The 14266-nt window shown below is 38.5% G+C and overlaps 3 protein-coding genes across 3 annotated transcripts; 2 read left to right on the forward strand and 1 right to left on the reverse strand.

The window, feature by feature from the left end:
• Positions 1-228: 228 nt before the first annotated feature.
• Positions 229-4363, forward strand: LOC110864955 (adenylosuccinate synthetase 2, chloroplastic). The gene is made up of 4 exons (XM_022114129.2): positions 229-653; positions 1865-2557; positions 3205-3516; positions 4003-4363. The coding sequence occupies exons 1-4, from the start codon at positions 342-344 to the stop codon at positions 4171-4173; spliced, it is 1488 nt and encodes a 495-aa protein (XP_021969821.1). The 5' UTR covers positions 229-341; the 3' UTR covers positions 4174-4363.
• Positions 4364-5816: 1453 nt separating this feature from the next.
• Positions 5817-8191, reverse strand: LOC110864956 (putative pentatricopeptide repeat-containing protein At5g65820). Its single transcript, XM_022114131.2, has 3 exons — positions 8048-8191; positions 7865-7914; positions 5817-7748 (listed from the first exon to the last, which is right to left on the reverse strand). Exons 1-3 carry the CDS (start codon positions 8145-8147, stop codon positions 5925-5927), a joined length of 1974 nt encoding a protein of 657 aa, XP_021969823.1. The 5' UTR covers positions 8148-8191; the 3' UTR covers positions 5817-5924.
• Positions 8192-8847: 656 nt separating this feature from the next.
• On the forward strand, positions 8848-9657 carry LOC110944518 (glucan endo-1,3-beta-glucosidase 11). The gene has a single exon (XM_022186178.2). The coding sequence runs from the start codon at positions 8923-8925 to the stop codon at positions 9655-9657; it is 735 nt and encodes a 244-aa protein (XP_022041870.1). The 5' UTR covers positions 8848-8922.
• The last annotated feature ends 4609 nt before the right edge of the window (positions 9658-14266 follow it).

The following is a 14266-nucleotide window of genomic DNA, read 5'->3' on the forward strand; positions in this document are numbered from 1 at the left end:
GGAACCCTGACGACAGGGACTCAAACTGTTATGAATTCATAAGGTCAGGGGCTCAAAAACCAAAAATTTAATTTAGGGGCTCAGGTTGATGTTTGAAACATACCACAGAGACGCAAATTGCATTTTTCTCTTTACAATATGTACCAATAATTTCCAAAACATTCCTACGCTAATTTCACTGGTCTATAAGTACCTAACAACAAAATCACATCGAATAAACTACCAAATTTCCAAAATATGGAAATGTATTAATTTCAAATCGTCCTTTATAAAATTCCACTAACCTGAGGGTTTTAACCCATCAAAACCTCCGCCTCTTTACTCCTTTCACTCTCGCAGTCATGAACGCCACCACCTCCGTCAAGTTAGACACAAACCCTATTACCTCGCCGCCGTTCAGGTCCACCACCGCCACCGGCCGTACCTACACCACCACCGCCTTCCATCGCACCTTTCTTCACCGGAGAAATGTTTCAATTACATGCTCAGCTTCACCGATTGTCGCTCCGGAAGAAAAGACGGGTCAAATACCGGGTCGAATCGGGTCGTTAGGTCAGGTATCCGGTGTGTTGGGTTGCCAGTGGGGTGATGAAGGCAAGGGCAAGCTTGTTGACATTTTGGCTAAGCATTTTGATGTTGTGGCTCGTTGTCAGGTAGTTTTGTTTGACCTAATGCTTGTTATTTGTTTGATTGTGTTTAATTGTTTATATATTGATTATGTGCATATGATTGGGGATTATTGTTTGCTTTACAGTTATTTAAGTTTTTTTTAGGGTTTAGCTTATATGGATTTAAATCATTATTAACATTTGTGTATTTTTTGAGGTGAGTAAAAATGTATTAATCAGCTTAACTAAATATAATGCTAGGAGCCTCAATTAGTGAAAAATAGATACATGATGAATTGATGACCATGGTTGTAAAATTCACTAGGCCCATATAGGGTTAGGCTCGTTAGAAAACCATAAAAAACTTGAAAACCAAGAAACCTACTCTTTTTTTTTACTTTCTGTTTCCTTTAATTATAAAGTTAGTATTGTAAGAAATCAAATCAAGAAATATATGTAGATTGGCGAGCTACATATATGTAGGTTGCGAAGGTACACATAAGATATATATATATATGTAGCTGGTCGATCTACATATATATTTTTGTTTTCTTTTTAGTTTCCACGAATAATAGTAACGTATAAAAAGAATGAAAAAAAAAATAAATCTTGTTTAAAAGTGTTTTTCTCAAAGTTTTCTTGTATCTTTTAAGTTTTCTAATGATCTCTTATCTATATATGTACACACACATAATGAAGCCATAAATACAAATGGGTTTTAACGTGCAACGGTACGAAGTGACCAAAATAACGTGTGTATTTATGTATATAACATGCGTAATTAGGGTTAAACCAACCTATGCATAGTTGGAGTTTTAACCATGCGTAATTTTCAAGTTTGGTGGCATGCAAGATTTGAATTTTACAGTGTGCGTGATTATGTATATAACATGTGTAATTTCGAAACGTGGACTGTGTACGCTTCGCACGTTAAGGGGCTATTGTACGATAACCCACCCCTATACACACAAACAAAAAGTTCCAAAATTTTTTATATAGTTTTCAAAATTGTTAACCGGAATGGACTAATAAGTATAATTTTTCAAATACTTCAAAGATTTTGACTGCCTTGGATTGAATATCGATTTTAGGTCCGATTAGGTAATTTTAATCGGTAAACTACTGATTACCGATTAATCCCGATTTTTACAACACTGATGATGACTACAACAACCTCTTAACAAGAAATACAAGAAATGACAAAAACACCCCTGCACGCAATAATTTGTCTAATAACATTGTTGATATTCCTATAGGGTGGAGCTAATGCTGGACACACTATCTATAACTCCGAAGGCAAGAAGTTTGCACTTCATCTTGTTCCTTCCGGGATTCTTAACGAGGAGACGATGTGCGTTATTGGGAACGGAGTGGTTGTTCATCTTCCCGGACTTTTTAAAGAAATCGACGGGCTTGAATCCAACGGTGTTTCATGCAAGGGAAGGATTTTAGTTTCGGACCGCGCTCATTTGTTATTCGATTACCATCAAGAAATAGACGGACTCAGAGAAGCGGAGCTAGCTAAGTCGTTTATCGGAACCACCAAGAGAGGAATCGGGCCGTGTTACTCTAGCAAGGTTATTAGGAACGGTATACGAGTAAGTGATTTGAGGCATATGGATACTTTTCCGGATAAGCTCGATCTTTTGTTATCGGATGCGGCTGCGAGGTTCAAGGGTTTTAACTATACCCCTGATGTACTCAAGAAGGAAGTGGAAGCGTATAAACGATTTGCGGAGAGATTGGAACCGTTTATTTGTGACACGGTGCATTATATGAACGATTCTATATCGCAGAAGAAGAAGATTTTGGTCGAAGGTGGTCAGGCGACTATGCTGGATATCGATTTCGGGACGTACCCGTTTGTAACGTCTTCAAGTCCGTCTGCTGGTGGAATCTGCACTGGTCTCGGCATTGCTCCCAGAGTCATTGGTGATTTGATTGGAGTGGTGAGTATGATTTATTTTTAATCGTTCTCTATGTAGTTATAGCGGTCCAAAATCAAATAGCGGTCCAGGTCCGCTATTTGATATATATATACAGTGAAAGTTCTAAATACAAAACGGTCTTAACGTGCGACAGTGCGGGAGTGAACAATAACATGCGTAATTAGGGCTTAACCCTACCCATGCGTTATTATGAAAATAACATGTGTAATTATGTATTATAACGTGTGTATTTTAAAAATGAACATGCGTAATTCACTCCTGCACCGTCGCACGTTAAGGGACTATTGTATATTAACCTTCCCCTATATATTAAAATATATATATTTGAAAAAAAAAATATTAATAGTAATATCATGCAAAATATTACTAGTAATATCAAAATTCAAGTTTGGGCCTTTACTTTTGGCCCCAAATTAAGAGAAAAATTGGTTTTTGTGGGCTTTTCCCTACTTTTTGGCCCAAATTAAAAGATCTTTCAAAGCGGTGCTATGACCGCTATACGCCGCTCAAATAGCGGCCTATAGAACCGATAATCGCGGAACCGCTTTTTTGACCACTATGTGATCCGAGGTCCGCTAACCGCTATTGACTGCTTAGATTCGCTCTTGATGTTGTTTATATGGTCTTTAATGGCTTTCATCATGTAGGTTAAGGCCTACACTACAAGAGTTGGATCTGGACCGTTTCCTACTGAACTGTTGGGCAATGATGGGGATCTTCTTCGGGCAGCTGGGCATGAGTTCGGTACAACTACGGGTCGTCCTCGTCGTTGTGGGTGGCTTGATATTGTTGCTCTCAAATATGTTTGCCAGATTAATGGGTTTTCGAGTTTGAATCTTACTAAACTTGATGTTTTGTCGGATCTTTCTGAGATTAAGCTGGGTGTTTCTTACAAACGTCCTGACGGCACACCCTTTAATTCATTTCCTGCTGATTTAAGTGATCTCGAGCAGTCAAAGGCAAGTTTATTTCGTTTCTTGTTTCTCTTACTTTTATTTGGATTATGTGTGGGGTTAATGGGAAGTATTAGATAATGATGTTCAGAAGTAGAAATTAAGGATGAGGTCGTACCAAAAATACTGGTACGGAATTAGAACAAAACTGGGTAAAGTACCATAAATATCATGATACGAAATAAAACATAATATAAAAGAACATTTAAAGTTCTATATAAAATTCGGTACCAGTATCCTTTTTTTCTCATACCCATCCCGATACTGAGAAAACCGATACATGTACCAAATACCTAAAACCGGTACGAGTACAGGTACGTGTACGGGTATTTGGGAAAAAACTCATCCCTAGTAGAAATGCATGTTTGCCTAACCAGCCATTTTTGGGTATCCGTAAGAAAATTAATTCACAATGTCTCTATTAGTAGGAATATACATGTGAAATTTATTCAAATGGATTTCTATCTAAGATTTTCGTGTATTATGTTATAGGTGGAATACGAAACTGTGCCAGGGTGGCAGACGGATATTTCATCGGTAAGAAGCTACTCTGATCTCCCGAAGGCTGCACGTGAGTACGTGGAAAGAATAGAACAACTTGTTGGAGTACCAGTTCATTACATCGGTGTTGGACCTGGACGTGATGCTCTTATATACAAATGAAGTTGTCACGACATGCGTGAATTTGGATTAAGGATTTTAGTTTGATATGATCTCTCATGTTGTTTTGTTTGAGAGTGAATTTGGTTTTGATAACATAGAGGGTGGAGTTAATTGGTTTCTTGACATCTTTTTGCTATTGGAATTGGTTGTCAAATAAAGCAAAAGTACTACTGTGTTTTGAGAATTTTCAGCTCTTGCTGTTTGGAGAGTAGGTGAAATGGTGAATCATATTATCTTGTTTACAAATGGATTTGAGGTCAGAGGAAACACCTTGTATATAATAAACACCAAAGGGCTTATAACTTCGCAGTATCCAAGGTGTAGTAAAGGTGTTTCTTCCCAAGTGGTTCAGTATTCTAGTCTTATGGTGGACATTAATGTAGATTTATAAGTAGGTTTGGATGGTGTGTAAGTTAGCTGCCGTTTTTTTTAAAGAAACATGGGTTCACTGGGTTAGATTCTATCTCTATACAAGTGTCGGTGTGTAAAACTTGTAAAAATACCTGAAGAGCAGATTATAAAACTTATTTAAACAAGTCAAATGTAAAAACATATATAAACCACTAGGTTATAGACCCGTGAATTTCATGGGGTTGTATGATTAAAAAAAAAAAAAATCAAAGTACAATATATGTGCAAAAATGTACAATGTGTAAAAAGAAAATTATATAATTTGGTATGTACAAAAGGAGATTTGGTCTTTAAGATTTATTATAACTTAACATGAATTTATTTTAATTTGAATAAGTAATGGGTTACCCCGCGCTCTGCGGCGGTGCAACCCAATTTTTAATGGAAACGTAGACGTAATAGTAAAAATAACGTTAATGGCCGGAATTCGTTTGATATCGGTTCGGTTCATTAAGATGCCGGCACTTACCGAAAGAGAAACAAAAAAAAGTCATGATACGACAAAAAAAAAAATACCGAGATGTGTTTACATCGATCGGAACAATAAAAACGAATACCAATTCCGGTACTGATGTTGTTCAGTCAGTATTAGACCGTTCGTTTTGTTACATGTATAACACCAGGTTCGATTGAAACTTAAAAAAGAAAAACAAAAAGCAAAAATTAGAAGAAAAAAAGGAAAGATGGAAAAAATCCACAGAAGGACAAAAATCACTGTAGCTAAGAAGTTCATAAATTAAATGTATAATAATGAATATAAAAAAATATAGTTTAACAAATCCAAATACTAACTAAATTGGTTTCCAAGTATAGACAAATAACAAAATACATTCAACATACGGGTCGGGTTATGATCCACGAGAACTCACATACGGGTCGGGTTATGATCCGCGCAATCCCTCGTTCACAAATTCAGAGAACACACAAACCATTCCGACCACCAGGTCTTGCATAATCTGCATAATACTCATTCATGTCTGTTATATAAATGTACTTTAAAACATAAATGCATACATAGATCAAGAACGTGCTTTATACTTGATGATCATTTTTCTTGCTTAGATAACTTGCTTCTGATTATAATAAGAGTTTCTGGCATTTGTTTTTTACTATCTAAGCTTGATTACTTATATAGCTTTAATCACTTTCAAAATGTGTATTCTGATAATTAGCCCATGGTTTAAATGGTTTAGCAATTAGCAAACACCAATTAATAGAATGCTTGGCAATACTAACAGAATAGATCAATCAAAATTTGTATTGAAACTATATACATCAATGTGAAATGCCTCGCATGTTACAACTAGCTCACACTAATAATAATCTGCTCAAAACTGTTATCAAATCAAACCAGCTTTAGAACTGCCCCACTGACGTCTACGCGCCCTTCGTTTCCTACCATCATTTTTCGCCTTAACTTTCTCTTTCAAATCCCTCTCACCGCGCCTTTTATACATTTTAAAACTTATCTTCCTCTCAGCCGCCATCTGTCTCACCTTCTCCGTAATCTCAACCGCAATCTGTCTGTTATACAGCTTTCTCAAACCCTTCATAAGCTTAGCAAACGTATCCGGTTGCGGCATCACACCAGCATCCATCATGTCCAAACAGTAAGAACACGCGTCCTTCACATGCCCTTTCGTAAAAAGCGCATGAATCCAAATTGTCCACGCGTAAACGTTAAGCTCACACCCCTTGTTAATAACACAACTCCATACATCTTTGCTTAATTCAACTTTATCACCTCGTAACAACGAATTCAATAGATCTTTCAAAAGCCCGTATTGTGGGGTCGAAAACAGACCCCTTTCAACCATCTCTTTGAAGTACTCAGAAGCTTCAACGAGACATTCTTGATCGATAAGCCCGTGGATCATATTCACGTAATTGTCGAGTCGCGGGCTTAGCCCACTTGCTTCGATCTCGTTCCAGACGCGAATCCCTTCTTTAACCTCTCCTAACTTAAATGCTAACCGGATAATAGTATTGTAAATGATAAGATCGGGGTAACAACCGGCTTTTTGCATCTCGTTTACAAGTTCTAAACATTCTTCTAACTCGTCCTTCTTTTCGTGAGCGTTTAAAATATGTAAGTACGTTGTTTGATTCGGAACATGACCCTTTTGTATCATGTGATCCAGAAGCTCGTAACCCTTTTGGGTTTTTCCGCGTTTACAAAACCCGCTTATTAATGTCGTGTACGTAACAACATCAGCCTCGCAACCGTGTTTCTCCATGTCGGAGAAAACCTGCATCGCGGTATCCATTTTTTCTTGACCGCAAAGTGCTTGAATCAAAATGGTGAAAGACGTTGCGTTTGGGTCACAACCTTTTCTTCTCATTTCTTGTAAAAGATCAAAAGCGTCGACCATCTTCCCCGCTTGCGCATACCCGTTAAGCAAATTGTTGTAAACAACAATGTCAGGGTCAAAACCGGCATTTTTCATCTGTACCAATACGAACTTGGCCTCCATTAGTTTACCTTCTTTACACCAACCGTATAGCAACGAGGTGAAATGTTTAATCGTCGGTGGAAACCGAACTCTCATGTCTTCGAAAAGTGAAGCGGCTTCTTTAATGCTATCGTTTTTACACAACGCATCTAACAAGCACCCGAACACATACTCATCCGGCTCACACCCGTACTTGGGCATTTCATCGAGCACCTCGACTGCTTTTTTAACCATTCTAGACGAAGCAAACCTTCTAATCAATACAACAAACACCTGGGGCGTTATAAGCTGCGGGTTCTCTCTCCTCATTTCCTCGATAAGCGCCCATACCGCACCGAACTGCCGCATTTTCCCTAAACTTTTGATCATCGCTTTGTACACATCATGGTTATGACTATAGCCAGGTTGTTTCGACGCCCACGCATAGAACCTGTATCCTAAATTTCCCGCATCCCCACAACGGTTCAACACGCGTTCTGTCAACCCTGAGCGGACCACAACACCGGATTGTTGCAAAGCAAGTTCCAATTTCGGAACCCGCGTGTGAAACTTCCTTAAAATCCTATAAACCTTCTCAACATCACCCGAAAATTCATCGTAGGGTTGATCATGGGGCACACGTCCAGACTTGTCGTCAAGGCGAATGAGCCCTGACCATCGCGTATCCGTCTCGGGAGAAAGACTGGTTTTTGAAGTCGAACCGAATGATCCCTAACCATACATTTCCATCATTATGATACGATAACTGTAAATATGTAATAATATAAATGTTTGATTAAAAGCAGCAAATAATTTGGTTGTTTGAAATATAAATGTGCAAGCTTTACCTCTGAACTTTTTCTTTGAATTCCATTAACAGATGCATTGTCTACAGTTCCTGCTACAAAGCAAGAATCTTTATGATTGAAATCAAATTAGGAACCTTAACCCTAACTAATTTATGCCTTGAATACCCAATTTACAAAATTAAAGGCCATTTACAAACAGGGTATGAGAAGAATTGATCTAACCTGATGAGAAGAAACAGTGATTCGGATTGGAAGGAGGCTGTCCGGATTGAAATTGGGAGATGGGTATTTTATAACGAGCTACAAAGATTATTCTTCTCATTTTGTCTGTGTAGTTTCTGTAATATGTGCCCTAAAACCCTAATTTAAGGGGGTGTTTGGACTAGCTTTTTTTTTTTTTTTTTTTTTTTTTTTTTTTTTTTTTTTTTTTTGGCTTATACTTATATTTTAAAGTAGCTTATGCTTATTTTTTTTATTTGATAAGCTATTTTTAAGTGTTTGGATTAGCTTATATTTTGCAAGTTGATAATTAATAGAGAAAAATGCCTGGATAGTCCCTGTGGTTTCGCATTTTTTCACCTATAGTCCCCAACTTTCTAAAACTACCTGAATAGTCCCCAACTTTTCATTTTTTGTTCCCGGATAGTCCCTGGGTCTAACTTCAGTTTGTTTTCTCTGTTAAGTGGGTGTGAAATGACAAAAATACCCTTTCCTTTAAAAGGCCAAACCACAGGGACTATCCGGGCATCTTCTACATTTTTAGAGAAAAACCCCACCACCACACTTTCCGGCGAACTTTTCCGGCGAAATTAATTTCCGGCGACTTTAAATCTTGAACGCGAATTATTCCGGCACCGCCGCCTTTCCGCATGATGGTTGGAAACTAACATTTGTCAGACTTCGATTCTAAACATTTGTAAATCTTCAGCATCATGGTTCTTTTAAATCAAATAGTGGTTTAAATAAGTGAACCAGTGGTAGAATGAAAGGAGAACAACGAACTCAAAGGGAATAAAAAAAAACTGGTGACACTCAACTGGTCCATCATCACTTTCACTTCCAGTCGGTGACACTCAACTTATCTAAACTTATCACTCATGGAACAACACCACCATTTCACCACCCTTCTCCTCCACATCTCCGCCCTCCTCCTCCTCACCATCTCACCACTCTTCGCAACCGCAATCGGCATCAACTACGGCCAAATCGCCAACAACCTCCCCTCACCACAGCAAGCAGTCCCCTTAGTCAAATCCACCGGTGCAAACAAACTCAAACTCTACGATGCAAACCCTACCGTCCTCAAAGCATTCGCCAACACCGGCATCGCTTTCACCCTCGGCATCGGCAACGAATACCTTACAAAACTACAAGATCCATCCGCTGCTGAAAACTGGATCCAATGCAACGTTAAACCCTATCTTCCGGCGACTAAAATCACCTCCATTGCCATTGGAAACGAAGTGCTGACGTCAAATGACACGTCACTTTCCGGCTACTTACTTCCGGCGATGGAGAACATTCATTCTGCTCTGGTTAAGTTTAACCTAGACCAGAAGATAACCGTTACAACAGCACACTCACTTTCCGTCATGGCAACGTCATATCCTCCGTCTTCTGGAACTTTCCGGTCGGATTTAAACGGAGTAATGTCTCCTGTTTTGGATTTTCTCGTTAAAACGTGTTCGCCGTTTTTAATAAACGCGTATCCGTTCTTCGCGTTCGAGCGAAACCCTAAGGATGAGTCCTTGGATTTCGTACTGTTTCAACCTAACGCCGGAGTTGTTGATTCTGACAACAATTTGCGTTACGATAACATGTTATTACGATAACAACGACCATCATGCGAAAAGGCGGCGGTGCCGGAATAACTCGCGTTCAAGATTTAAAGTCGCCAGAAATTAATTTCGCCGGAAAAGTTCGCCGGAAAGTGTGGTGGTGGGGTTTTTCTCTAAAAATGTAGAAGATGCCCGGATAGTCCCTGTGGTTTGGCCTTTTAAAGGAAAGGGTATTTTTGTCATTTCACGCCCACTTAACAGAGAAAACAAACTGAAGTTAGACCCAGGGACTATCCGGGAACAAAAAATGAAAAGTTGGGGACTATTCAGGTAGTTTTAGAAAGTTGGGGACTATAGGTGAAAAAATGTGAAACCACAGGGACTATCCGGGCATTTTTCTCTAATTAATAATTAATCTTTAGTTGTTTGTTAAGTCATTTTGTATTATGGGAAGGGGTATAATATCATTGTGTGTAGTGAGTAAAAAATCATCTTCTTCAAATAAGCTTATTCAAATAAGCTAAAAAACCATGTTCCCATAAGCTTCTTGGAATTAGCTTATATAAGCTAATAAGCATAAGCTTAAAAAGCTAAACCAAACACCCATTATTGCTTATTTTATAAAAATAAGCTAAAAAGGCTATAAGCTTAGATAAAAAAGCTAGGCCAAACACCCCCTAAACTGAGTTGAACATAAGCATTTGATGGTGTGTTCGACCCATGCTATAAGATTAGGATACTAAAGATATTGTATGTTTATGTGAAAGAACGTACGTATATGGTGTTTTGATAACTACGTTTGGTCAGTGTTGTAATTGTGTATTGTATGGTGAGGGTATCCCCAAGGGGATGAGCCGACGTCACGTCACCGGAAGTGAGGATAGGCCCAAAGGGGATGGACTAACGGGGTGGAGGATGGGGCCCCACACAATTTATAAAAACAATAAAAAATATTGAATTGATTTGATTTTAGAGAGAGAGAGAGAGGAGAGAGAAAGATGCAAGAGAGAGAAGAAAGGAGGGCCGGCGACTTCGTCTTCTAGACAACGGTGAAGACGGGACGGACATGAGGGGGGCGGTGTGGGGGTGCGGCGCCGGGCCAAAGCCAAGCCCCCATACCCTCCGGTCTTACCGGTATAAGGCTACTCGGTACGGAGGAGGGTAGTTCTTGGAGGATGACCTTCTACCTCAGCGTCACGTCAGAGTCCTTTTGTAAGATGCCCATTCAAGGATGGAATCAAGGAAATGGTTGATGGCCCAACCTCGCTTATTTCATTTATATTTTTATAAATTCAACATGTTTTTTTTAACTCTGCATCATTATCTTTTACATCACACTCAACTTTCTCTGCAAATCTCTTTCTCTCTCTCTCACCTCCCATCCATCCCTCTTCTATCTTTGCGAATTCCTCCGCTCGTCTCCGGTTATCCCATGGAAATTTATATATATCCTCATAGCCGTCGATCTCTCCGACCAGATCCTCACCACCACGTGAACGACGAAATTTATATATATATCCTCACCGTCGTAGATCTCTCCGACCAGATCCTCACCAGATCCCCATCACCCATCACCGCCGTCGATCTTTCAGGTGAACAACGAAATTTATTTTTTTTAAAGTAGTTGTTGAACGACTAAAAGTGATGAGGTGGAGGGCCGGCTTGAACTTCTGCAGGCCAACTAAGAGGACGACGACGGGGTTGTGGAAACGGTCTTGGGGGCCGACGACGGGGCTAGACGGTCTCCCTACCGTGTAGCCTAAGCTTAAAGTGACGAGTGTTGTGTGAGGAAGTTGGGACAACCTTTTGAGTCTGACAGAGGTTACTGAACCTTCGATGACACTATTTGTGGCTACCCATTAAACAATAAACTAGTTTTATGCCCCCCTCGCGTTGTAGGTGCTAAGCCAAATATTTCTCAGCTTCATAACATGTCGTTTTGTTTACTTGTACATATTACTCATAACACAATCTCAATAGAAATTACATCGAGTCAACCAATTAAAACAAAACACTACTACCATAGTTTTGCGGAAAAAAACTTAAACGATGGCAAGATTGTAATTTTGAACAAGGGGGCAAAATTTTAATTTGTCAAGACCAAAACGTTCAGCGAATCGTTCGACGAAAAATTTGTTTGATAAAAGAAAAAACATGAACAAAGAGTTTTGTTCAATTAATTATATGAAATAACCAAACAAAGGTCATGTTCGTTAAGTTGCATTTGTGAATGTTTGGTAATATGTTGGTTCATATTCATTTACATTTGTTTATGGTCGTTTGTTTAGTTTATGTTCCGTAAGCAAAGGTTTTTTTTCATATTATTATTATTTAATGTTTAGTTTATTACCCTAACATTTAAACTAGAAACCCTAGTCATTTGAAGTTTGCATCTCGTTAAAAACTTAGACCTTTAAAACATTTTCTTGGCATAACTATGTTTACATGTTATTACTAACTTAGGGTTAGTCTAAGCCAAGTCAAATGAAGCTAAATGTAATAGGCCCTAAATATTAAAAAATGTGAAAAGATAAATAAATAAGGTAATCATGGTTACTGTACCTGGCTAACTAAAGAGTTAGGGGCTGTTTGGTAGCCTCTTAATCCATTCAGAGGCTGTCTCTTAATGAAATCATTTATGGCCCTTATGTCTGAATGAATAAGAGGTAGGGATGGCAATCAAACCCGAACCCGCTGGGTAAACCCGAAACCCGACACATTTGGGACGGGTTTGGGATCGGTTAATCGGGTTTGGGATGGGTTTGGGAATAGTTTTATTTTTTTCGCGGGTTTGGGACGGGTTTGGGATTTAGTTATATACCCGTTTACCCGACCCAATTACCCGATAAAGTGTACCCGTTTACCCGATTGTATACCCGATATAATTTCTTTTATATAATTAAATATGTATATATATGATACATCCATTTTACACATATAGGTATTCTATTCCGTATACATTGTAGTTATTTGATATATATTTTTATAATACCAATACAAAATGTAACCGGTTAATAGTTACCGATAGATACCCAATGAGTTTTGAGATGAGTATACCCAACGAGTAATCTTTTTAAATTAACGGGTTTACCCGAAACCCGCGGGTATACCCGATACCCAATGGGTATTTACCCGCTAGAACCCGATGGGTTTTGGGATGGGTTTGGGACAAGCATATCTAACCGGGTTTGGGTTTGGAATTACCTAAACCCGTCCCAAACCCGACCCATTGCCATCCCTAATAAGAGGTAACCTTATGTCTGACTGGATAAGAGGTAATATCTGAATGGTAAACCATCACATGTCACATTCTTCTACATTATCTTTGTTAAACTCTTAAATGATTTCATTAAAAGGTAGCCTCTTAATGTCATTCAGATACTACCAAACAGCCCCTTACTTGAACACAATGAATAGGGATGGTAAAAAAGCCCAAGCTTACCCAAAACCCGAAACATACGGGCTGGGTATACCCGAAGCCCAATGGGTATGGGTCGGGTACGGGCTTAAAAAGAAAAAAATCGGGTACGGGTATCGGATTTAGTGATACCTGCTCGACACCCGGCCCATTTACCCGAATAATACCCGAAAGTATCATATTGTAGATTTCTATATATATATATATATATATATATATATATATATATATATATAAACTTAGTACATGTACTTATTACCAGGGGCGGACCCAAGCCCAGCCCAAGGTAGGCGGGCGCACCCCCGCGGAAAAAAAATTAGTTCTAAGTTTCGTCGAAAATCCCATTCGCACCCTCTTGTAATTTTTCGTTCGCACCCCTTGGAATTTTTCGACCGCACCCTTGAAATTTTTCGTCCGCACCCCTTAGGTAAAAGGTGTTATCAATTTATATTTTAAATTTTTTTAGTAAACTCTTATTTTTAAAAAAAAAAATACTACCTAAATTATATAACTTTTAATATCTAACTAACTAAACCCAAATACCCATACCTTTACCCACTTATAATTTCTAACTAGCTAGCCCACTAAGTCTTAGCCCATTAACCAAACCCAACAATATTTCAAACTATAATAAAATAATTGAAGCCCAAAACCTTTAGAAATTCTCTCTCGCTCTCTCTCTCTCTCTCTCTCTCTCTCTCTCTCTTGCGTCTCTGCACTGCCAACGAACAACATCACCCAGCGACAACAGTCCAGCAGCCGGCGACCACCGTAATCAGCCACCATACCACCGTCGTTTGACATCAAATCTAACCGGAATCTGAACACGGGTAAGTTTCTTTGTTATTTTGATGATTTTGGTTGATATTACAGGAGAAAAAAGGGTAATAAAGTTGTTAAATAGATTTGAAATTTTGTGTGTTTTGACATTGTTTATGGTTGTCTAGATGATTTTTAGGGTGATTATGTTGTTTATATATTTTTAGGGTGATTATGTTGTTTATATATTTTTAGGGTGATTACAACTTACGTTATGATTTCTAGGGCTTGAATAGTTGAAAATTAAAATTGAAACATTATGTTATGGAGCGATGAACTTATGTTATATAGAGAAAGAATTGCTTAAGAAATTAGTTTTAGATGATGTTTTGGATAGGTTTCAAGAAATGAAAACCCGTGGCGCGTCGACGTTTTAATTATGTTTGTAACAAGGTTTGACATGCTTTTGATGATTATATAAATTTA

This window comes from Helianthus annuus, chromosome 6 (assembly GCF_002127325.2).
Source record: "Helianthus annuus cultivar XRQ/B chromosome 6, HanXRQr2.0-SUNRISE, whole genome shotgun sequence".
In the NCBI taxonomy this organism is placed as follows: domain Eukaryota; kingdom Viridiplantae; phylum Streptophyta; class Magnoliopsida; order Asterales; family Asteraceae; genus Helianthus; species Helianthus annuus.